This window comes from Benincasa hispida, chromosome 2 (genome assembly GCF_009727055.1).
Source record: "Benincasa hispida cultivar B227 chromosome 2, ASM972705v1, whole genome shotgun sequence".
NCBI classification, from domain to species: domain Eukaryota; kingdom Viridiplantae; phylum Streptophyta; class Magnoliopsida; order Cucurbitales; family Cucurbitaceae; genus Benincasa; species Benincasa hispida.
In genome coordinates, this window is record NC_052350.1 from 9684995 (window position 1) to 9709343 (window position 24349).

A 24349-nucleotide genomic window follows, 5' to 3' on the forward strand; every position below is an offset into this window, starting at 1 on the left:
ATAGTAATGATTTGTAAAAGTTAAGTATTTGTGGTAGAACATAGGAAGGAGAGCGTTGAATAATACGCATTAAAATGAGATTTTATTAACCCAACTAGTTCCACGGTTAATTATCGAATGCTTTATCTATTGCGTTATGTTTTGATTGACAATTAGTGTTAATAATATAAAAAGAAACTAATTTTATATTAAGATGAATGCAAAAATTAGAAGAAAGTGATTTTGAAAATGTAATGTTATGTTTTAAATTATTTTGAAGTGTGACTTTAATCATTCAAAATTAATTGAATGTTTGGTTTCACATTTTTAGAAGCTATTTTCATATCATTAAAATTGACTTTCAATAATTCAAGACATATTCTAAGGTGATTTTGAACATGGCAAAACGTAATTTTAACTCTTTTAAAATCACTTTCATACATGTTGATCTTAATTGAGATAGTATTAACATGATTGATGCATGTTATTAATTCAAAACATTTTGGTTTGATTATGACTTCCCCAACCTTTGGATTTTTTCTAATTTGTTGAAGCTATTGTTATCTCTCCACAAAATGAATTAGACAATATAATTAGTGTTATGTTGTGGTTCATTTGACTTGAGCAAAATAATAGAATCTTCGAGGAAAACAATAAGAGTTCAGACTCTTGTTGAGGAGAATATCGTCACATTGACTACTTTTTGTTGCATTAGCTCTAAACTCTTTGTAATTATGATTCTTTAACTATTTCTCTGAATCAAAAGGATTTTTTTTTTAAATTTCTCTCTTTGTACATTTATCTATCAATAAAACTCTTTGAAGTATTTTTCCAAAAACAAAAAAAATAGTAGATCATCAAAAATTGAAGTGAATGAAAATTATAAAAATATGAAAGAACAAAAGAGAATTTAATTTTAATTTTTTATTATAATTTTTTTTATTAAGGGATAAGAATGAGAATAATGTACCTATCCATTATGGTGTGATAATTTATTTGGAGACTAATAAAATGGATAAAAATAAAGCATATATATATAAAGATCATACAAATAAAAGAAAGCGCAATTTGAGTATATGGGGAGTGAGGTTAGGGTAGGATTAACCCTATATCCACTATAATAATGTAAATATATAATAGGATATATTGTTTTAATATTCTTTACCCCCCTCCCCCTTTTATATATATATATATATATATATATATATTATAAAGGGGAGAATATATTCTTTAATTATACCATTAATAATATGTTCAATTAGTAAATTCCTCGGGGTGTCCTTTCCTTATTGTTATATATATATATTTAACAAATATTCTTAAAGATTCTTATACTTTGCCTATTAAATCTTGATTCATGAGATGATAAAAGTGCACGCACACAATAAAAAAATATTTTTATATTTAATTTGTAATGCCTTACTTTTTAAAATGGAATAAGAACTTTTAAAACTATTATGGTATATAAATCCTATTAGAGCTACTAAAAATGTTTTTAGAACATAAAGAACTTATCAAATTAGACAAAGATTGTTGTTTAACACTAAATAAATTAGAAAAGTTGAAAATAATAAATTGATCGCATATATATATAATACTATATAATATATATATAATATATAATACTTTATATTATTAATAAGTCCATAACTTTTTATCCGTAACAATAGCCTTTCAAATTTTTTTTACAGTTTAATCATTACATTTTAGTTTAAATTTTATAATAATTTAGTATCTACCATGACAACATATTATTAAATCTTTATAAAAATTTCGTACATATGTTTAGGTCATAAAAAAGACATATTGTTTAAAAAGAATATATATGTTAGATTGACAAATCAAATAGATCCTAAGTATGAACTATGACGACTAAATCATGACATAATAAAAATTGACACTTAATTTTAATGGAGATTTTTAAAGAGTAGGAACTAAATTGTTGTTTTGAAAGTACAATGACTAAATTGTTTTATGTTAAAGTTATGTGTATAAATTGTAACAAATTTAAAAGAAGGGAAAGAATTGTTACAATTTAAAGTTTAGGAAGAAAGACTTCATTTGATGTCTAACTCTTTTAGTCTTTGGAATTATAGACTTGTTTTCTCACCATTTCTTTATTCTTCATTTTTTTTAAAAGGTAATATTTGTTTTCTTATTCATATTTTTAAATTTTCTAAAAAAAAAAAAAAAAAAAAAAAAAAAAAAAATCCTTTAAAAAATAGCTTTTTAGTGTTTAATACATAATATGAGTTTTGAAATCATACCGTTGGAAAGTAGATAAAAAATAACCATAAGTAGAAGTATTTGTTTGATTTTAAAAGTAAGCTTATCATCTTGAAAAATAAGGTGGACCTCATTTAGTTGGATGGGACCTTATCACCCTCCCTAAAGAAAAGGGTGGTCTTGGTATTGATAGAAACAAGATCACTAATGATGCCTTATTAAGTAAATGGATTTGGAGATATTCTATCGAGAGAGACAACCTTTGAAAACATCTGATTGACTCAAAATATAGACTGGATACTCCTGGTGAAGTTCTTCATATTAGCAACAGTGAAAGCTCCAAAGCGCCTTGCTTTTCCATCACAAAAATGTTCGAAATTGTGTTGGAGCACTTAAAATGGGTTGTTCAAAATGGAAGTAACACTCTTTTCTGGTACCACCAATGGACTTCTCAAAGTTTGCTACATCTTTCATATCCTTGATTTTTTGCTATTTCTAGATGCAGGATGCTTGGAACAATGACATCAATGAATGGCAGTCCCATTTTCGACGTCCCCTATTGCACCATGAACAAAAGCATTGGTAGCAATCATCTAGCCATTGGAATCCTCCCATTAGTGGTATCAATGTTGATAAAATTTGGTGGAACTTAACCTCCAAGGGGATATAGAGTGTTAATTCTTTCAAAATCTTCCTTGTTGAGAATCCAATTAGTAACCTAGCTGATATAGTTGGTGTGGTTTATTGTGGTCCTCCTTATTGCCAAAGAAATGCAAGTTTTTATTTGGTACATGCTTCATGCTAGCTTCAATACCTTGGATGAAATTTAACTGCGTAACCCGACCTTACTCTTAAATCCAAATTGGTGTGTTTTGTGTAGGAAAAATCTAGAATCGGTTGAACATCTTTTTATGCATTGTACTTTCTCGAAAAACATTTGGTCCAAATTTGTCGTGTCGGGCTCACACTCTCTCTCAAACGCTCTAAGTTTACTTCTACATCAACTCACCTATCTCACGCAGCGTAACAAAGCAAATATTCTCTGGATCAATATTATTAGAGTTATACTTCGGACTTTGTGGCTGGAGCGAAATAGGTGAATTTTTCAAGATATTGAAAAATCAACCTATGACATTTGGGAGGACATCATCATTTTGACCGGCTTTTGGTGTAGAAAATCCCCTTTATTTACTAACTATGATGTTTCATCTATTGCGCTAAATTGGAAGGCTTTTCTCTAGCATCTCTGTTAGCTTCTTTTGGTCTCTTGACTCTCTTGTATATAACTCTTGCCTTTGGTATGAATGCATTCTATTTGGGTATAGGGTATGATGAGGTTGTTAAAGATGTGTCAACCTAGTTGAGATATCCGGTGCATCTCCTGATCCCATTAAACACGTATTTTGTTTAAAAAAATTATAAAAATAACCTAATTCCCACAAATCAAATGATTATCGAAAGAGTCATACATTGTGAAAGTTCAACAATCAAAATTGTTTTTCTTAATCGAAAATGAACTAAGGATGGGAATAAAAAGAAAAGTTAAAAATAATTTTTAGTCTCTAACTCTCGATTTTATAACAATTTGGTCTCCATAGTTTCAATTTCGTTACAATCTAACCTTTTAATTTTAAAGTATAACAATTTAGTGTTGATGTATATGTTTATGTTGGGAATAGAGGCCATAAGGGAAAGAGGAAAGGGGAAGGGGGGGGGCAGTGGCTATGCAAGAAAAAGGTGTAATAGAGGGAGGTGGGTTTGTAGTACTGATGAGTAGTGAGAGTGGCAGTGAAAGGGCAGTGTGGGGTCTTTTCTTTATTTATTTATTTACTTATTTTTGGGAATTAACAACTATATAAAATGTGTATGTGGTTGGATTAATTAGTCCCTTTCTCTTGGGATGACTTCCAATTATTCTTCTCTTGTCCCTTTCCAGATATAAATTACATAAATAAAGGTCTTTTTCTATCATTATAAATTTTTATATATCATTCATTATTGTGGACTCATTATCAGTATGGCTGAAAATGAGAGAGATAGATAAATAGAGGACTACTTAAAATATAAAATATTAACTACTTCTTTTGTTACTCCCCAAAAAAACCCTACTACTTTTCTCTCTTTTTGTTAATTTTTTTTTTTGTTTTTTTTTTTATAATTTTAGTTTCAGTTGATGACTATAGAAATATAGAAGGGTGTTGGGATGTGAAAGAAAATATGGAGGTTGATGAAGTTTATGTAGCCATTGAGATTATCTAATTATAGTAGGAGTGATAATCGGTTCAATTTTATTGATTTTAGGGACAATTAAGAATCAAATTAAATTAGTTGTTATACAAAGAAAATATCCAAACCAATGTTCAATGAAGAACAAAATCAATTGATTGGTTTTTATTTGGTTCAGCTTATTATCGATTTAGTTCTTGGTTTTATTTCCACTTTTTTCTTTCAATTTTTTTATTTTTAATTCCACTTTTGTTTTGAATTAGTTATTTTTGTTAATTTTATATTAAAATTGGGTCTATTTCATTTTTTTATAGATTGAAATTTGATATTTTTGTTTTTTATTAGTACTTTTTAAATAAAAAACATATAAGTGCCATAATAATTATTTTTTTTTCCTAAACAACAAATATATATGTATCACAATAATTAAAATACTAAAAGATACCTAATATTAGAGTTTATTATTAAGAGTTTATATACCCTCAATTCGATTCGGTTTTTATTAGTTTTTTAAATAAAAACCGATCCGAATCAATTTTTTTTTTGTTCTCCAAATACAAACCAATATATTTAATTTTCTACTAAAAAATAAACCAAACCATTAAATCCATTTGAATCGATTTGGTTTTTCGATTTTTCGATTTTTTGTTTTACTCCTAAGTTGTAGTTCATGGTAGTGTGCATTCCTAATCATTGTATTATATGTTGTATATGTACCTATGAAGGTTCTTAAGCACGTAAATAGTTCAATGTGTTTATCGGTGTATTTGACTGTGAGATATGTTTGAGTCATCCAAATTACGTTTTCAAATGACATATTTCTCCCTTAATCAAACTACGGTTTGAGACCAAACTTCTTCTTATTCTCCTCTAAAGGATAAACCGTAATTAAAGAGATATTCATGTGAATCTTAACTTTCTATTCACTCACGAGATTAAAGTAGTTGACCACCTTGACTTCCAATTCCCTTACACCAAGAATTATGAAATTGCCTCTTTTATTATAGTGACAATTTTTTTCAACAATATGTGGAGTGGATGATCAAATTATTGACTTTGAAGTCGATAGGACATATTTGATGTCAGTTGAGTTATATTTCTCGTTATGACTATCGTGATTAATATTGGAGCATACAATTCAACTTTTTTAAATGCATTTTCAATAGGTTTATTAGTCTAACATAGGAAATATTACTCCACAATATATGAAAAAAAAATATTAAAATTAAGATACGTTTGATCTTAGTATGCTATACTAATTAGTTCAAATTCTCCATCCCATATATCGTCAAAGTAAAAAATTAATATTATATTAAGTTTGATATTGTTCAATCACATCAATCCAATTCATTTCCTTATCTTAAATTCTCAAAACTAATTATCAACTAAAATATAGTTCAATTATTAGTAAAGAAAATTCTAAAATTAATTAAAATATCACTCTTGGGCATGTGGATTTCCCATGCCTTTCAAATATTTTTAGTTCTAATTTCCGTGACAATTTTTTTTTAAATGTTATTGCCAAAGATTGTAAATTAATTACTTAAATTTTTAACTTCTAGCTTTCTATTTTTATTGTTCAATTTAAAATTTGGGCAAATATCAATTTATACCCTTAACCTTTAGGTATTGTATCAATTTAAACCCTGAACTTTTATAAGTGTATCAATTTAAATCTTGAACTTTCATAATTATATCAACTTAAACCCTATATTATGTTTTATTTGGATATACTTATGAATGTTCATGGTTTAAATTGATATATGTATGAAAGTTCAAGGTTTAAATTGATACACTTACAAAAATTTAGGGTTTAAATTGATATAATTATTACTTTGGAGTTTAAATTGATACAAATCCCAAAGTTCAAAGTTTAAATTAATACAAACCCTAAAATTTAAGGTTTAAATTGATACAATTCTTAGTTTAAGGTTTAAATTGATACAATCTCCAAAATTAAATTTAGGGATATAAATTAATATTTGTCCTTCAAATTTTGTTAAAGCAAGTATAATTTTATCATAATTAGTATATACAATCTTTGTTAAAGTCAGAAGATTCAAATATTCATACAACTTGGTCGTTCTCTCTCTCTATATATATGACCAAGTCTCCTACTGTAAAAGTAAAACATAAGATGTCACGTCTCATTAACTATATACATTGCATAATTACATTATTCATCTATTTAAGGTAAGACAAATGATAGGCTTTCTTATATGTAAAATAACTAAGATTTATCTTTTAAAAAAATAAAAGAAAATTTAGAAGAATTAAAATAGAAAATTATTATACTAAGACTAAAGGCATATTTCTAATTGTTTGGGCTGCACAAGAGATGTACACGAGATGAGGTAGGTTGACTTCCCCATCTTTGTCCCCACTCTCCATATCATTTCCCATCTCAGCCAAAATTTTTCACGGGGATTGAAATAGAGATTTCCACCGCGAATTCGTAGACATCGAATTCTCCACGGAGGATTTTTCCCTATATAATTTTAAAAAAAATCAATTAACTTAGATCACTATTTTGTAGAAGCTTTAATTAAATAATTTAATTTCTCATTGAATCTTTTAATATGATTAGTTCTGCATAGTCAAATTGGAATTTAAATAAAAAAATTATTCTAGTTTTATAATAAAAAGAATAATTACCAATCAAATTATTCATATATATAATTTAAATTTAAATGTTTTCAATTCAAACATATTTATCATCTTGACCTTTTAGCCTACCGAAATTTTTTTCCCAATCTCTATCCCATTTTCTACCTAATCAGGAGAATCCTTGAGGGCCCTAACACCACACGAAAAATGGACATCTCTAAGCTATACCAATTTGATAACTATTTTTTTCCTTTAGAAATGTTTTTAGAATCTAAATCAAAATTAAAAAAACTATAAAATAAATAAATAAATAAAGCCCTGATTGAGTTTTTAGTTTTTTGCTTTTAAAATTTTTATTTGTTTCCATTCAATTTTTCTATCTAGTTCTTACCTATCTTAAAAAAAACGCTTAAAATTTTAGTCAAATTATATAAACAAAATACACATTTTTTTGAAACAGTTTTTTAGTTTTAAGACAACTTAATTCTTTTTTCTTAAACAAAGTGTAAAGTTTAATTTATAAAATTTTTTTTAAAAAAATCAAATGGTTATTAAACCAACCTAAAAATTTCAACTGTTCAAATTTAACTTAAAATTCAAATATATTTCAAAGAAAAGTGAATTAAAAACAAAAAAAAATTAAAGTTAAATATGTAAGTATTATATATTAATAAAAATGAGGCATTTGTTGGGTAATATTGCTGTATGGCTTCGTAGTGATAAGTCTGTATGTGGATCCCATTGAATAGTTGATGTCTTCAAGGAGAGTCAGTGCATGTGCATACACAAGCTTCCCTCTTTTAATTTTTTTATTTGAAAAAAAAAAAGGAGGAAAACTAGTATAATATTTTGGCATTTCTTTATTATAGTTTATTTTTCTTTTTCTTTTTCTTTTTCTTTTTCTTTTTCTTTTTCTTTTTTTTTTCTTTCTTTTTTTTGAGAAAAAAAACCTCAATATACCAAATATGTTCCTCAATATACCATACATGAATTATATTTTATTAAACACTTAAATCACAATTTGTGATGGAACATATTAACATTTAACACCAATTTGAAGGGGGGAGGGGACAAAAAAAAAAATAAATAAATAAAAATAAAAGCTAGAAAGAAAGATTTTATTCATACAAGCCAACCTTGGGCTTAACCTAGTTTCCTAAAAAAGGGACCCTATACTATGCAAGTAAGCCCAAATTTATATGAGAGTAGGCCCAATAGGGGCCACCAGACAAGATTCTGATTCTTATTCCATTAGAGGAACCTCATCATCCACCAAATGTTCATTGACAGATAGGCAAGAAGAAAGTTCATTTGGCCTATTCTGCAATCCCATATGTTAAGACAATCATATTCAACTTTTTCATGAGAAATTTTTTAATGGGAAACACTACTTGTAATACTCATAATACATCAGAAATAATATGCCAACAAAGTATTTAGCTAAAATTAGTTCATTCATAATTAAGTATTAACAGAATTGAACAAGAGCTGGAAGCTCATGAGATATTAAAGAAAAAGGCTTTTGAATGATGCATGAACTTCCTTGTGAAAGACAGCCTCTTTAATCAAATTGGCATGTGAATGCCATTAATTAATGGTATACTCACTTTGAATCAGAGACCACACCGCTCTCATTCAATCAATTCACAGTTTTATACCAATTTGTGTTCAGAATTCGGCTTCAAAACAAAGAAAAATGGTAAAAGTAATAGAAAAATCAGATCATACCGCCAAGTTTTGATCCTGCAGCGCCTTTCTTCATGCATTCAAAATGAAGGAGTTATCCTTTTTTCTCTTCAAGAACTCTCTGGCTGCAAAGATGAGGAAAGGCTTCAGAACTTTCTGCAATGGTGATGCTTCGACCTCCACTCTTAACCAACACAAAACCAACCAGGATCAGTTCCCCATCTCGCCCGACCTGCACTGCAGACAAACCCCACCAACACTGGAGGAGATGATTTTACAGTTGGAACTAGAGGAGGAGACGGCAAGAAGGGCAAAACTCTACAACTATGACGAGATGCGTGGCAGGATGTCGTGTGTAAACAACTCGGATATCTTGCGATCTGCACGGAATGCTTTGAATCAGTATCCACGGTTTTCTCTTGATGGAAAGGATGCGATGTATCGATCTTCATTTAGGAACTTGGATGCGGCTGAAAAGGCAGGGCGGAAATCAGTTTGCTGTGAGTATGGTCTCAAAGGGAGAATTCATGAAAATGAGTTCAATTTGACACTGGAGACAGCCTTACGGTTGCCATCAACAATAGCTGGGGAGAATGTCGTGTGGCGCAAACCAGGAGTGGTAGCCAAGTTGATGGGTCTCGAGGCAATGCCGATGCCGCTGAATGCTAGAAGTAGCAAAGCAACATTAACCTCCATATTGAAGAGACAGAGTCTAAGGAAGAGAGCTAAGAGGCATGAAAAAGAGAGAAGATTTTCCATGGACTATCCTGGTTCTGATGGCACTATAACAGGAAGGTTAAGTTCTTGCAGTTCAAACAATGGATGCTATGTTGTGAAGCCAATTGCAACAGAATCAGCAGCATGGAAAGCCAGACAATGTCTTTAGGCCTTCATTTCACACAGGTGCAACATAATGTCCCAGAAATCAACAAAGACGAACTCCATATTTTAGCTGTTACGTTGAGGTGGGATCCTGCTCTAGCCATGATGCAAGTGATTCTTGAGGCACTCTATAATCTGTCAAAACAAACAAGAGAACAATGTTTTGTTTATCTTTAAATATATAAAAAGAACAAACCAAATTTCTGATAGTCACCCACTGTTTAGTGTATGCTAGTGAAACTGGACATAGATCTTAGTAGTTGTAATATAGGTAAAGATGTTGTCAGATACATGTCAAAAGTCAAAACAATGATATGAAAGTCCAAGTTGAATGTAATTATCAACTGCGTTCTAGCCAGAATATGCTGCATCAAAGCAGCAATCAAAATGCAACACTTTGAAAAGAGTTATCGTCTTTACCATAAGAACTTTTTGTCCCTTGAGCAACATAAGAACCAAGGAACTTCAAATCCTCTACTACAGAAAGAAAGAAATATTCTCTTGATGAAAGATAGTTCTTTCGTTTAACTATATCAAGATACAGAGATCTTACTTTTCAACAATTTCAGATATAAAGTGGTTGTTGACATTTAAATTTTAGACGATCCGTCAGTTCTTCCTTCAAATACTTAAATTCAAGAGCCATTAAATAGCTTTTCTTTTAGCAGGATGGACACAATCCCAATTCTAACTTCCAGAATAACCAATCTGTTTGTTGTAACCAGGTTGACCTTAAGTTAAGATTAATCAAACTTAGTATGATAACATAATCTCCCTATCTTTCAGACCCCTTTTTATTTAACATTTTCTTTATCTCCTTTGATTACACATCCTCGTCCTCCAAGTATTAGCCTGCGATGCAGACGGGACAAATATTTAACAGACATGTGAATGATTTATCACATATCCCAACATTGACATACCTGAAGTTAATGCCGAAAGAACACTGGTGGCATCTCCGAGGTTAGGAGAAAGCAGCCATAATTTCAAGGAATCTGGCAGGCATAATTTCAAATTTGTCATTTTTTTTAAAAACATTGACACATGATGACTCTAGCTTCTGTATATTATTGTAATATGATCCATGATGACCAACCGAATATACTGCCCAGCCGAGCCCTCGCAGGGTTGATCATAAACATCAAACTCTCAAATCCAGCTAAGCCCGGGCAATTTTGCTCGCTCCTTTTCTGTCATTGTATCCCTTAACAACTTCACATCATCCCATCTCCCTTCTCCAGCATAAATATTAGAGAGCATTACTTTATAAGCAGTTTTGTCAGGTTCGTTTTGTATGAGCCGCTGAGCAACAACTTCAGCCAGTTCAAGGTTCCCACAAGCATCACAGCAGGACAGTAGAGCTCCCCAAATACCAGAATCTACAGGCTCTGGTAAGGACAGAATAAGATTGTAAGCTTCTTCTAACTCGCCAGTCATTCCAAGAAGTTTTACAATGTAAACATAATGTTCTGTTCTATATTTGATGCAAAACTCATCTTTCATCCTTCTGAAAATCTCCTTGCCAACAGAGTTAAGACCAACATGGCAGCATGCACAGAGGAGAGCTGAGAAAGTGGACTCATTAGGCACTAAACAAATGTCCAACAACTCCTGAAACATTTCCAATGCATTTGATGCAAGCCCATGCAAACCAAGTCCCCATATGACAGAGTTGTATGTCAGGATGCCTTTTTGAGGCATAATGTGAAAAACACGAATTCCCAAACTCAAATAACCACATTTGGAATACATGTCTATGAGAGAAGAGGATACCATCTCGTCTGATTCAATCCCATGTCGTAGAACATAGCCATGTATCTCAATTCCATGACTTGTGCTGGTTGATTGAGCAGTAGCAGCCAAAATGCTGGAAATCAAAATGGAATCCGGCTTCTTACCCTGCATATTCAGTTTCTGAAAGAAGAACAATGCTTTCCTAAAATCACCAGCTTGAGAATAGCCAGTTATTAAAGCAGACCATGTAACTAAATCAGGCTGTAACAAACTACTAAAAACTAAATATGCTGAATCCATGCAATTACACCTCGAATACATACTCACAAGTGCACTTGCTACGTGCTCATTAGAGTCAAAACTACATTTGAGGCAAAATCCATGAATACATTTGCCAGTGCTCAGTAGACTAGGTTCTGCTATACACAACGCCACACCAACTACCGTGTATCCATCTGGATGTTCTCCAAGATTCCTCATCCTAGAAAATAACAGGAGCCCCTGATTCCAATACCCGCAGTACCCAAAACCAGAAATGATTGAATTCCACATAACCAAATCTGGATGAGGTACTCCATCAAACACCTTGCTTGCATCTTCAATAAGGTCCAGATTTGAGTATGCAGTCACTAGAGCGCTGCAACAGATAGGATCTAATCCAAACCCGGATAATAAAACTCGTCCATGAACAAATTTCAGCCATTCTCCATGGAAGTTGTCAGAACATGCCCTTATGATGCATGAATAGGTGAAGTTATCAGGCAAAGTCTCATGTCCAAACATTGTGAGGAACAGAGACAATGCATCCCGGAATTTATATGCTTTTGCGTAAGCTCGAATGATTGAGTTCCAGAGGTAGACAGTTCGGTTGGGAGATTTGTCGAACACATGGCGGGCATAATCGAGTCTACTATTGAGGGAGTAGAGCCTAACAATTCTAGTTGCGTAAAAGGGGTCGCAAGCAAGATGGGCTTTGGTAATAAAAGCATGCAGTTCCTTTGTTCGTAAAAGGGTTTGAAAACTCTTGGAAAGCTCCGATGTGAGGACATGGAGATAAAGCGACATCCAAAGCTTTATATCATTAACTATCAATTGGGTTTCACCATACAACTCTGGTCCTCTGTAAGTGTAAACACAGACAAAGTTGGAGAACCACATGCAAATTGAGGATTAAGTGGAAAATTGGGGTTATTTTCTAAAATTATTACCAAAAATAGGGTTTGATAAAAAATATTTGCAAAAATAGAGTAAAATTTTTTTCTTATTAATTTCCGGCTGTCTAGGAAACGGATATTAATCGAGTTCCCCCCGGAAATGGTTCAAACTTTCCTCCAGCGTTAGTCAAGCCGTTTGAGTGAATGAGAAATCAGAAAGTATTTAGGTTTTTTTTTTTTTTTTTTTTTTTTAGTTACTTTTCATCTTTTATATATTATATATATTTTCATCTTTGATGATTCTTTGTTTTATATTTTTTTTTTCAACTTATACATATTTTTGTTTTAGGTTTTCTTATAGTGCAAGTCTTAAAATTTAAGGTATTGTTGAATGAGAAATTTCGGCTAAGCACAAGTTGCCATGTCATCACAACAAAAGCTCGGATTCATCGGGGAAATTATAAACCTGAACAGGTATGATGGAATTCTAAGTTAGTGAAAATAAATATCGTTGTATGGATATTAAATTTAATCGACTGAGCAAATTACACAAAAACCTTACAACAACTTGATCTTAATTATACCAGTGGCTTTATCAAAATAGGAATGAAGTTTGGACGAGTAGAGTGCCTTTGATTTGTTTTTTGTAGCAGAATGATACTTAACTAATCATGTGATGTGCCAGTTCGGTTGGGTGCAACAAAATTCCTCGACATTGTCATACAAATAGACAATTGCACCTACATAACCTACATGGGTAGTATGAACGAGACCGAGTTAGCCATTTGGCTCCTCAATTAGACTTATGGCTGAAGGAACTATGATATTCCATTGCGAAAGCAGGGATCGGCCTAATTTTTATTTTCACGAAACAAAAATTTTATAGAACAAAGATTATGCAAAAAAAAACTCAATTTTACAACATGCTTAAAAGAGGGAATAATAGGAATAAAGTGTTAGGAAAAGACTTACCCTTGAAGAAACCAATTTCTTCACGAAATCTCTCCTCGATCTATCACGAACACCCAATGATGACACCATCAAGCGAAGTCTTCTATATTCTCTTTTGGGTAGATAATCGTCAGGAGTGTGTGGACTCTGAGTTTTAAGTGGGGGAGAGAGAAAATTTTAAAGAGGAAGAGTTTTCTATGATCATTCATGGAATCCAGAGAGAGCGTACAAAAAAAAAAAAAGAAAAGAAAAGACTTTCTATAAATCTTCTGTGATGAAGATACTAGTCACTCAAAAACCCACCCACCACCCAATTAAATCAAGAGAGAATTAAGGGGAGGGAAGTTATTTCCCTCCCTTTAATTCTAAAATAACTATATGTCATATCGTATATAACACATAACCTATAGTTTGAATATTATATCAAATACAATATAACCTATAGTTTTTAATTCTCTCATTAATGCATGGTATTTAATATAAATCCCATTTATACTAAATATAATTATATGAATCTCATCCATATAATTAGTATTATTTAAATATTTATTTTCTCTCAAATAAACATTATATTTTAATGTATCAAATACATTATATTAATTATATTACGTATATAATTAATTTAATTATATCATATATAATTAATTTCTTCAATTAATTTGAATAATTCAAATTAATCCAAAATTGATTCTCATTAATCCCTGTTGAACTACAGTTATGACCTTATGGACCTGGAGATTGAAGCTCCAATGGTACTTGAATAATTAATTAAATTCATTTAATTAAATTATTCAACATTCATTAACTGTCGATCACTCCACTAAAGACCGACAACTATACTTTTCACACTACAGATATATTTATGTGCATTGGATATAACTAGTCAACAGCGCGATGACCCTTCACATATTACTCGTAAGTACAGCTAGACCAAAATTATCGCTTTGCCCCTATAGTTACATCTAACTCCTTAAGTACCACAGATGCCTCTAATGAACAATAAGTCATAGTCCAACTATGAACAAACCCCTCTCGGGCCAAGAGAGGTGTGGCGCCACATTGTTCAAGTCCTATAATCGACCATTAATGGAGCACTTTATCTACTTATCTAGACGTTAGGGAAGGAATGAATTTCGTCTATGTTCCCAGCTCCCCAATCAAAAGAATCCTCAAAATGATAGGCTTATTAAGTCAGCGATCTGGCCAACTACGCTCATACAAATCAATGGACCACCTTCATAGGCAAGAGTTCACAACTCATACAGGATTCATATCATGTCACCTATGGTCATCCTGGTAAAATGTAGGTCTCTATTATTAACGGCGTTATATAATGAAACTAGTCATTTCGTAGTCTGGTCTTATACAAACTCCTTTGTATAAAACACCCTCGCTCATATGTCTCTACATGAATAATCAGGATCAGATCATTTGTAGTACTTTACAACAATTGTAACATCTACAAGCAGGTCGTATTCATAGTGTCACCAGGATAAGGTACCCAGCCTTATCCATCTACTACAGACCATTTAGGTTATCACTTAAACATGATCCATCTGTATGTCTCTACATACATGTTTAAGCTACAAAAGATAACCTTGGATGTTATTTTATTGGTTTGAGGATTAATGCTACTAAATGTTGAATAAAATATATTATATTTTATTAAATAAATAAATTGTTTGTAGATTATAATTACAAACTACAGAACCCACGAGATTTAGGGCGTCAACCCCAACATTCTCCCACTTGTCCTAAAGCTAGTGGAACATATAATATAAAAGTCACACTAATATAAAAGTACACAAGAACAATAAACTAGGGCATAATATCCACTCAGTACAAAATCTCCCACTTGCCATAAACTAGATATGGCATGTCCCATAGACTCATACTCTGTAGGTGACCCTCAAACACCTTAGCCATGAGGGCCTTAATGGATCGCTAACATCGTGCTCTGAAGCTATCCGCGTGACAATCACATCCCCTTGATGTAAAATCTCTCTGATGAGATGATACTTCAGTTCTATATGCTTCCCGCGCTTGTGACTCTTAGGCTCTCGAGAATTAGCCACAGCATCACTATTCTCACAATAAAGGGTGATGGGCTTAGACATGTCTGGAACCACTTCCAGATTAGTTAGGAATTTCATAGGCCATACAGCTTCCTTAGCAGCTTCACAAGCCGCTATTGAAGGAACGCTTAATCTAGAGAACCAATGAGCGGAAGCAGATCGTTCCAAACTCCATTGTGAAAGAACAATATATTTCCAATCAAACAACAACAGTTATGCATAACGCGTAATTATAGCATGCTACAAAGGTAAAAAAAAAGCGATCGATTAAACATACCTTTGAAGAACTTTTTCTTCTAGTATTTCCTCGATCGAACTCAGCAACGTGTCTCACAGCATAAACGCAACACGCCTCTGGAAAATCCTCGAATAGCAACGAGTGAAACTCGATCCTCGAACCTCGAATAGAAACTTGACACTACCACAAGGCTACCTTGGTATTCTCGGTGTGAGAATCCTTGAAGTGTGGGCTCTGTATGGATTTGGAAGAGGGAAGGAGGAACTGGACGATCAGATAAAGGATCGAGTAAATGGGAGAAGGAAGAAGTCTATCGCATAGATTTGTGTACTTGATCGTTTAGCAAGTGAGTCACTATCGTATAGTCTCCTCGATCAATCGTTTACTCTCTCAAAGCTATCATATATCTTTTTTCTATTTACGCTTGGACATCCAAAATGAAAATGATTTTCACTTGTATCCATTTGGTTGCCATAAACTTACTAAAACCACCCACTGAGGTGGTTATTTGTATTAGGGATGATGCTCTAAAGTCTCGTGTCCTGTAAATGGTAAACAGTTTGTATGAACGCTTGTGATGTATAATATATGATATTTTCTTCACTACTTGACTTTGCACATTGGGTGTATTATTTGTTTTACCACAAAACAATAAACTAAATTCCCTAGTTGTCATTATGTAACTTAAGCATGTATGTAGTGGCATACAAGTGGATCATGTCTTAAGTGATAACCAAAATGGTATGTAATATATGGATATAGGAGGGAAACCTTATCCTGGTAACGCTACGGATGCGATTCGATTTGTAGAATAGTTATAAGTGTTGTGACTTGCTACAGATGGTCTTCTCCTGATTATTTGTGTGGGGACATGCGAGTGGGGACATGCGAGCGGGGGCGTCCTATACAAATAGTTTGTATAAGGCCTGACCATAAAGTGTTAACGTCTCGTTATATAACATCGTTCATGACAAAGACTTCACTTCACTAGGATGACCATAGGTAACATGACCTAAATCCTGAGTGATTTGGGAACTCCTGCCATTGAGGGTGGTCCTTTGATTTGCATGGGTGCGAGTGGCCAGGTCACCGACTCAAACCTACCACTTTGGGGATTCGTCTGATTTGGGAGTTAGGAACTCTGCTACACAAGATAGAATTCACTCCTTACCCGAAGCAGAGTAAGTAGATAGATTACTCCCTTAAGGGCTGATCCCAGGACTTGAACGATATGGCGCTATACACCTTCTCATGGCCCGAGAGGTGTTGACACATAGTAGGACTATGTTGTATTGTTCATTAGAGGGATCAGTGGTACTTAAGGAGTAAGATGTAACTACAGGGGCAAAACGGTAAATTGGTCTAACTGTACTTACGAGCATCTGTGAAAGGTTATCGTACTCATGATTGATTATATCCGATAGACACAAAAATATATTTGTGGTAAGAAGAGTTCAGCTGTCGGTCTTTAGTGGAATGTCTGGTAGTCAACGTATGGTGGATCTCGTGGCTAAAAAGTTTAGTCAGCTATTCACATACCATTGGAGCTTCAAGCCATAGGTTCATAAGGTCCCCTTGGTAGCTTGGATTCAAGTTGGGAATCAGTTTTTGGGTCAGTTTGAAATGTTCAAATTGACAAGAGGGAGTTCGATTATATATGATATGATTGAACTAGTTAATTATATATGATATAATTGACGTTATGTATGAGATACAATAATTTGAGGAAATTGGATATAGATATGATTTATATCTAGTGGAGGAGAAAACACTATGGTTAATATATGATATTAAACTGTAGGTTATGAATATAATATGATTATATTTATTATTTTTCTATTTGAATAGTTATGGGATAATTGCTCGGCGTTTTCTCCGTAACCACGCGTTAGTGGAAAGTTCAATTCGGTTTTCGTAACTGAAGAATAAAATGAAAATTGTTTTCATTTTGCAAAGAAGACGCTGAATTGCTCACGAGGTGTTTCCATTCTATCGCTGAGTGGATTGAGAGCCTATACGATAGTGCATCATTTACTAAACTATCGCTCACCCGTGCGCGCTTCTCTAAACGATCGCCCACATTTTTACTAAACGATCGTTTACCGTATGAGCCTTACTAAACCTGTCTCTTATACACATCTAGATGTGTATAAGAGACAGCATTTAGCTATGAGCCTTACTAAACAATCGTATAGACGATCGTCTAGCTTTTCCTACACGATCGTGTACCTCGCCTAAACGATCAAGCATCCTTACTATATGGTAGTAGTTGTCTTCTCCCACTTGCTTGATCATTGTATACGATCTATTTTTCTCCTTCCCTCTACCAAATCCGAACAGAGCCCACTCTTTGGATTCTCACTCCGAGAATACTAAGGGCTTTAAGTGGTGGTATCATCCTCATCTTCCTATTGTTCTTGTGAAGCCGTTCGTGGTAGACGACCAGGGTGTTGCTGAACGAAATCTTGCTGTTCTAGCGAGAACGCAAGGAGGCCATTCGTGGAGAGAGCGAGATTTGCTATAAAAAGAGTCTTTAACTAGTAAGTTCCTCGTTCTCTTGTTTATTTATCTTGAAGCATGTCGGTAATTTAGTAATGTTAATGCATATTTGTATGTGTGAATGTAAATGTTGAAATTCTATCACAATGAATTGGAAAGATCCGCTTCCGCTCATAGGTACTCTTGTATAAGTGTTCCTTCAATTGATATCAGAGCCATGTTTCTGATATTCCAAATTCATTGTTGCAAAAAATTGCATTTACATTCTCAGTAGGTAAAAGCATGTTTACTCTTTGTTTTAAGAGTTAATTCGTTTGTGAATGTATGGATTAATGGAGTTTCTAGGATGAAGCCTCGGTTTGTTAAATTCTTTTACATTTCAAGTTAATTGTAAAGGCCCTTGCATTTTTGGGCATTATTAACTGCTATTGAGTTGTTTGAGTCTGTTTGAGTCGTTTGTAAAAAAGCTTTGTAGCAAGGATTGTTGTTCTTCAAGGAAAAAGACAATCAAGCGCTGGTCGGGTCATGTAGACGATGGGGTAGACGATCGCTGAGTATCGAATACTTGAGTGTCGTTTAACGCATGCGCACTAGACGATCGTATAGCTCAGCAAGCCTCATCACTTAGTTACTGACTATACGATCACGTAGTAAATCCTTTACCTATCGCGTGTTAAGTGATCGTCTAGATGATCAGGCTTCGCAGCCTCGTTGTCATCTAAGTGATCGTTTAGCATCCGTGCGTTATCGTCTAGTGTGTTGCACGATCATTTACCTGGAATCGTTTACTAAACGATGGGAGCTTCGCCCGGCGGTTCAAGACCTAGTTTGATCAGTGGAAAAATGTAATAGATAGAATTTTTTCATTCCGGTTTTTGATATGGTTCATCCCGGTCCATTAATCTGTGATTTTATACATGAGATGTATGGTTTATTTTATATGTTATTTGGTATGTACATATAGAAAAATCCCACCTTAGGTTTTGCATAGGTTATGCATTGGTCATGCATCATCTCTTTATTATAAATGTTATGATTTAGAGAAGCATGATTTAAATTACGTAAGAGCATGCTCATGCATCATATAATATAAGAGTTATATTTATGCATGCATAAAAGCATTGACATGCATCATCTTTATATTATAAATGTTATAGTATAAGGGTGTATGGAAAGCATGTGTGCATGGTTGTTACTTGTATATAAAAGGTATAGTAATGACCAGACATTGCATGAAGCATGACACATAGGTTAAATTTATAAGCGTTATAAATACCTAGATGTGTAGCAATGTATGTTTTAGTTGTTTTTTTTATAATGGTTATAAAAAGAAATTAGAACTAAAATCAATAAGAAAGACATGCATGCCAACTTAGGTTTAATTCATGGTTTTACAATGTTTAAAACTTGGATGACATAGACTTAAGATCACGGTTCTAATATGATTAGCAACCTTAGGCTTTAATCTGTTAATCAGTTTAATAGAATTAAATTGACTAATAAATGTTAAAGTGTAACAAATCTATCTATAAAGGACCTTTTGTCTGGCGGGTTCTACCTAGGCTGGGGTATTTAAGTTTGACGGAAACGAACACCCTTACCTGGGAACCTACCTAGAAAGGTGAATTAGCCAGATTTGATGCATGCATGCAAGTTAAAGACAGCCCATTAAAGAGTTTAAATGTGACTACTTGAACTTGTTTTATTTCAAAGAGAAAAGTTGTTTTTTAGCGAACTTAATAAATGACTTAGACTAAAATTAGTAGCTGGATTGTCTAAGTTAATGAACCCTTAGGTAGAATATTCAGTGAGAGGTACTTGGGGCATTTGATGCTTCATTTAAATCTCTTGCGTTTCTCCCTTATAGTCCATACCGTGAAATCTACTCTCTGCTCGTGGCACCCTGGGAGTCTCCCCCTAAAGGATAGTGTTTGGGTTGGTCAATATCAAGGTGGATGGAGAGAATGTTCATAGTAAGTGGGAGCGAGAAGTGCGACAGCATATCCCACAGTCTCTCTCGTTGGATTGAATAAAGTTTCTGTATATCACCTCGAGGCACCCTGGGAGTGTCCCCCTATAGGATGGTAGTTTTGCATGTTTCTTTATTTGATCTTCTGTAAGAGGATAAGGTTACTTAGGCTCTTGTCCTAATCTGCTTCTTCCCTACGGTGGGCTCATTAGGGCGGGACTCTGGGGCCAAAAACGAGGGGTCACACTTACATGAAATTGTTAAGGGTTAACAGTTCTGGACCAAATAAATGGTGGCTGTTAGGTTCAGTTCCAAGAGTTGGTTTTGCCTAATGGTTGGGAATGTCTCATCGTAGTGAAGGGGCATCTGATCGCCCCACCGGTGACGTTTGTTCTGCCTCGCTGGGGCATCATTGCAAAATAGAAGTCTTAATCACTTAGGGTGCTTGGAAACAGTTTTGCTAAAACTAATTGGTTAAAATGTGGTTTAGCAAAGTCTTATAAAAGTTTGTTCATTTTTTCAACAATGGTTTTTCAAAATGGATATAGCCATAATCGCTTGTTCGTTTTTTCAGCAATGGTTTTTTAAAATGGCTACAATCATAATCACTTTGCTTAGCGCCGAAAAACTTACTGGCGAAAACTACTCGAGTTGGAAACATATTATCACGACGATACTCATCATTGAGGATCTGATGTTTGTCCTTACGGAGGTCTGTCCTTCTATTCCAACTCCAAACGCTGCTCGAAATGTTCGAGAGGCGTATGAGCGATGGACACGGGCAAACGAGAAGGCCTGAGCCTATATCTTTGTCAATCTAAGTGACGTGTTGGCCAAAAAGCATGAGCTCATGGTCTCAACGCATAAGATTATGGAGTCCCTATGGGGGATGTTTGGATAGTTGTCTGGACAGCTCAAGCACGAGGCTCTGAAATATATCTTCAACTCCAAAATGGAGGAAGACACCTCTGTTCGTGAACATGTGCTTAACATGATGGTCCACTTTAACGTGGCAGAGATGATTGGGTCTCGAATCGATGAGGGCAGCTAAGTTAGCAACATTCTGCATTCTTTGCCAGAGAGCTTCCTCCACTTTGTTAATAATGTGATTCTTACCAAAGTGGAATATACCCTTACAACTCTCCTCAACGAGTTGCAAACATACCAATCTCTATTGAAAAGTAAGGAGAGGAAAAGGGATGAGGCAAATGTTGCTTCATCTTCTAGGACGTTCCATCGAGGTTCGACCTCAAGGACAAAGTCTGCACCTTCTACTTCTAACTCTGGAAAGGGGAAGAAGAAGAAAGGTGGTAAGAGGAAAGGGAAAGAACCTGCTAACCCGCCATCTGTAGCCCCAAGGAGGCGTCTGCTACCGGTTGAAAAAGGAAACTATTTCCACTGCAACCAGGACGGACACTGGAAGAGGAATTGTCCTCGTTGGCTGAAGGAAAGGAAGACAGTCAAGGCAGACAAAGGTAAATATGATTTACTTGTGTTAGAAACATGTTTAGTGGAGAATGATGATTCTGCATGGATAATTGATTCGAGCGCCACTATTCACATTTGTTCTTCTTTTCAGGGGATTAGATCCTGACGACAGCTAGAGGCTGGTGAAATGACGATGCGAGTAGGCACCGGGCATGTCGTCTCAGCTGTGGTAATGGAAGACAACCAGTTAACTTTACATAATAGGTTTCTCGTATTGAAAGATGTTTTTGTTATTCTTGAATTAAAAAGGAACCTTATTTCTATTACAATATAATTATACGCTTTCTTTTAATGTGGATAAAATGTTTATTCATAAGGATGGTGTTGAAATTTATACAGCTAAACGGAAAAATAACTTATATGTGCTAAGACCGTTAGCCTTAAGTTCCCTCCATAACATAGAGATGTTTAAATCTATCATAACTCAATATAAACGTCAACGAATTTCTCTAAAAGAAAATGCCCAACTTTGGCACCTTCGATTAGGGCACATCAATCTCAATACGATTGAGAGATTGGTGAAGAATGGCCTTCTAAGTTAGTTAGAAGAAAAGTATTTACCGGTGTGCGAATCTTTCCTTGAGGGTAAGATGACTAAATGACCTTTTCTTGGAAGAGGTTAGCGAGCCAAAGAGCCTCTTGAGTTAGTACATTCTGACCTCTGTGGTTCTATGAATCTGCAAGCCCGAGGTGGCTATAAGTATTTATCAGTTTTACTGATGATTACTTTAGGTATCGATATGTTTATCTGATGCAACGGAAGTCTAAATCCTTTGAAAAGTTCAAAGAGTTCAAGGCTGAAGTTGAAAACGTATTGGATAGACGGATTAAAACACTTCGATCAAATCGAGGTAGAAAGTTTTTGCATTTGGGGTTCTAGGACTATTTGATAAAATGTGGAATCGTTTCCCAACTCTCAACACTGGGTACACCTCAGCAGAATGGTGTAACGGAGAGGAGAAATAGAACCTTGTTGGATATGGTTCGTTTGATGAATGAGGTTTACCTTCCTTACCGGACTCGTTTTCGGTTTGCAGTGGAGACTGCGATATACATACTCAACTATGTTCCTTCCAAGAATGTTGCGAGAACACCTCTGGAGTTGTGGAACGGGCGTAAAACTAGTTTACATCACTTCCGCATTTGGGGTTGCCCAGCACATATGTTTGAGACTAATCCCAAGAATTTGGAAATGAAGGAAATCGATCACGAGGATTTCCATGAGCAGCAGAAAGATCATTCCAAATTACAATCATGTATGAACATCACAATTACAGTCAAAACCAGAAACATGCGTTTATACATTCATTACAGAAATTACAGCATGATACTACAAAGAATGAAGGAGAAACTCTATGCACGTTGGTAGACTCATCCTCAATTCCTTGATCACGACCGCTCGAACACATAAACCTCAAACGCTCGTCCAACACGACCGCTACATTGCACGAACACCGCACACTCGAACTCAATGATTGCCTCAATCACAAACGACCTCCACAGAACCTCGACTGTAAACCCCGCACATTTTTTAGTAATAATGTAATTTCAATAACTTATTATTTGGAATTTCAGTAATTGTTATTAGTTGAGGGGCATTTTTGGAATTTTGGACTTCAAGTATAAGTGCGAGAATTTAATTGTTGGCGTGAAATTATTCAATTTGAAATTCAAAATTGAAAATTAATGGCAGGAATTAATTTTCTTTTGAAACGGAAAGGAATTTATAGTATAAACGGAAAGGAATTAAATGTAATTATATTTACTTCCTTTTTTGTTTATTATTATTATTATTATTATTATTATTATTATTATTATTGTTGTTGTTGTGTTGTTGTTGTTGTTGTTGTTGTTTTGTTGTTGTTTTTTATATAAAAAGTCAAACCCCACCCCTTTTCTTCCTCACGTTTGTGAGCCTGTTCGACGCGCCCAAAGCCGCAGCGTCAATTTCTTCTTCATGACCTCTGTCCACCACTGTTCAAGGCGTCGTTCGGTTTTTCCGTCACTGGATCTATCTATTTGGATAAGGTTTCTACCGTTTGGGTTTTTTTTTCGTTGATTCTTGAATACTCATTTACTTTTGGCATCAATTGGTTGATACCCATTGTGTTTTCAACTTTGGATCAACTTTGGAAGGTGAATTTAAATTGGACCACACCTTAGATAAGGTTATCTGGAAATATTTTGTAATATTTGGGTGTTTGGAATTTGGCCTTAACTATTAATTTTAAAGCTTGGTTTATGTTTAGGCTTGATTAAGAATTCAAGAATTTCACAAAGATTCAATTGCTTTTTGTTCGATCTAATATCAAAGTAAGTAATCTTACTACTGGAACTGCCCACGGGTCAGGCATTAGATGTATGCTAGCATGATAAATGTATGTTATGGCAGAATGTTAGCATGATAGACTGATAGTATAATATGATCAAAGTATGTTTTCTGGTACGAGATCTGAATTATTTGTTTTATGCACATAGACACTTGAATGCTAGTATGAGATGGTATGTGCTTCCATATGGTTGTATCTGATCTGATGATGTTGAGGTATATATGTATGTTGTAGAATCATGATGTTAAGGTATACATGTATGTTTGTAGAACCATGATATTGAGGTATATGTGTATGTTGTAGAG

General features: G+C 34.0%; 2 protein-coding genes across 2 annotated transcripts; one reads left to right on the top strand and one right to left on the bottom strand.

The window, feature by feature from the left end:
* Positions 1 to 8510: 8510 nt before the first annotated feature.
* Positions 8511 to 9815, top strand: LOC120070753. The gene has a single exon (XM_039022629.1). It carries the CDS (start codon positions 8810 to 8812, stop codon positions 9608 to 9610), a length of 801 nt encoding a protein of 266 aa, XP_038878557.1. The 5' UTR covers positions 8511 to 8809; the 3' UTR covers positions 9611 to 9815.
* On the bottom strand, positions 9606 to 12674 carry LOC120070752 (putative pentatricopeptide repeat-containing protein At1g64310). The gene is made up of 2 exons (XM_039022627.1): positions 10530 to 12674; positions 9606 to 9741 (listed from the first exon to the last, which is right to left on the bottom strand). Exon 1 carries the CDS (start codon positions 12496 to 12498, stop codon positions 10756 to 10758), a length of 1743 nt encoding a protein of 580 aa, XP_038878555.1. The 5' UTR covers positions 12499 to 12674; the 3' UTR covers positions 9606 to 9741; positions 10530 to 10755.
* Positions 12675 to 24349: the final 11675 nt, after the last annotated feature.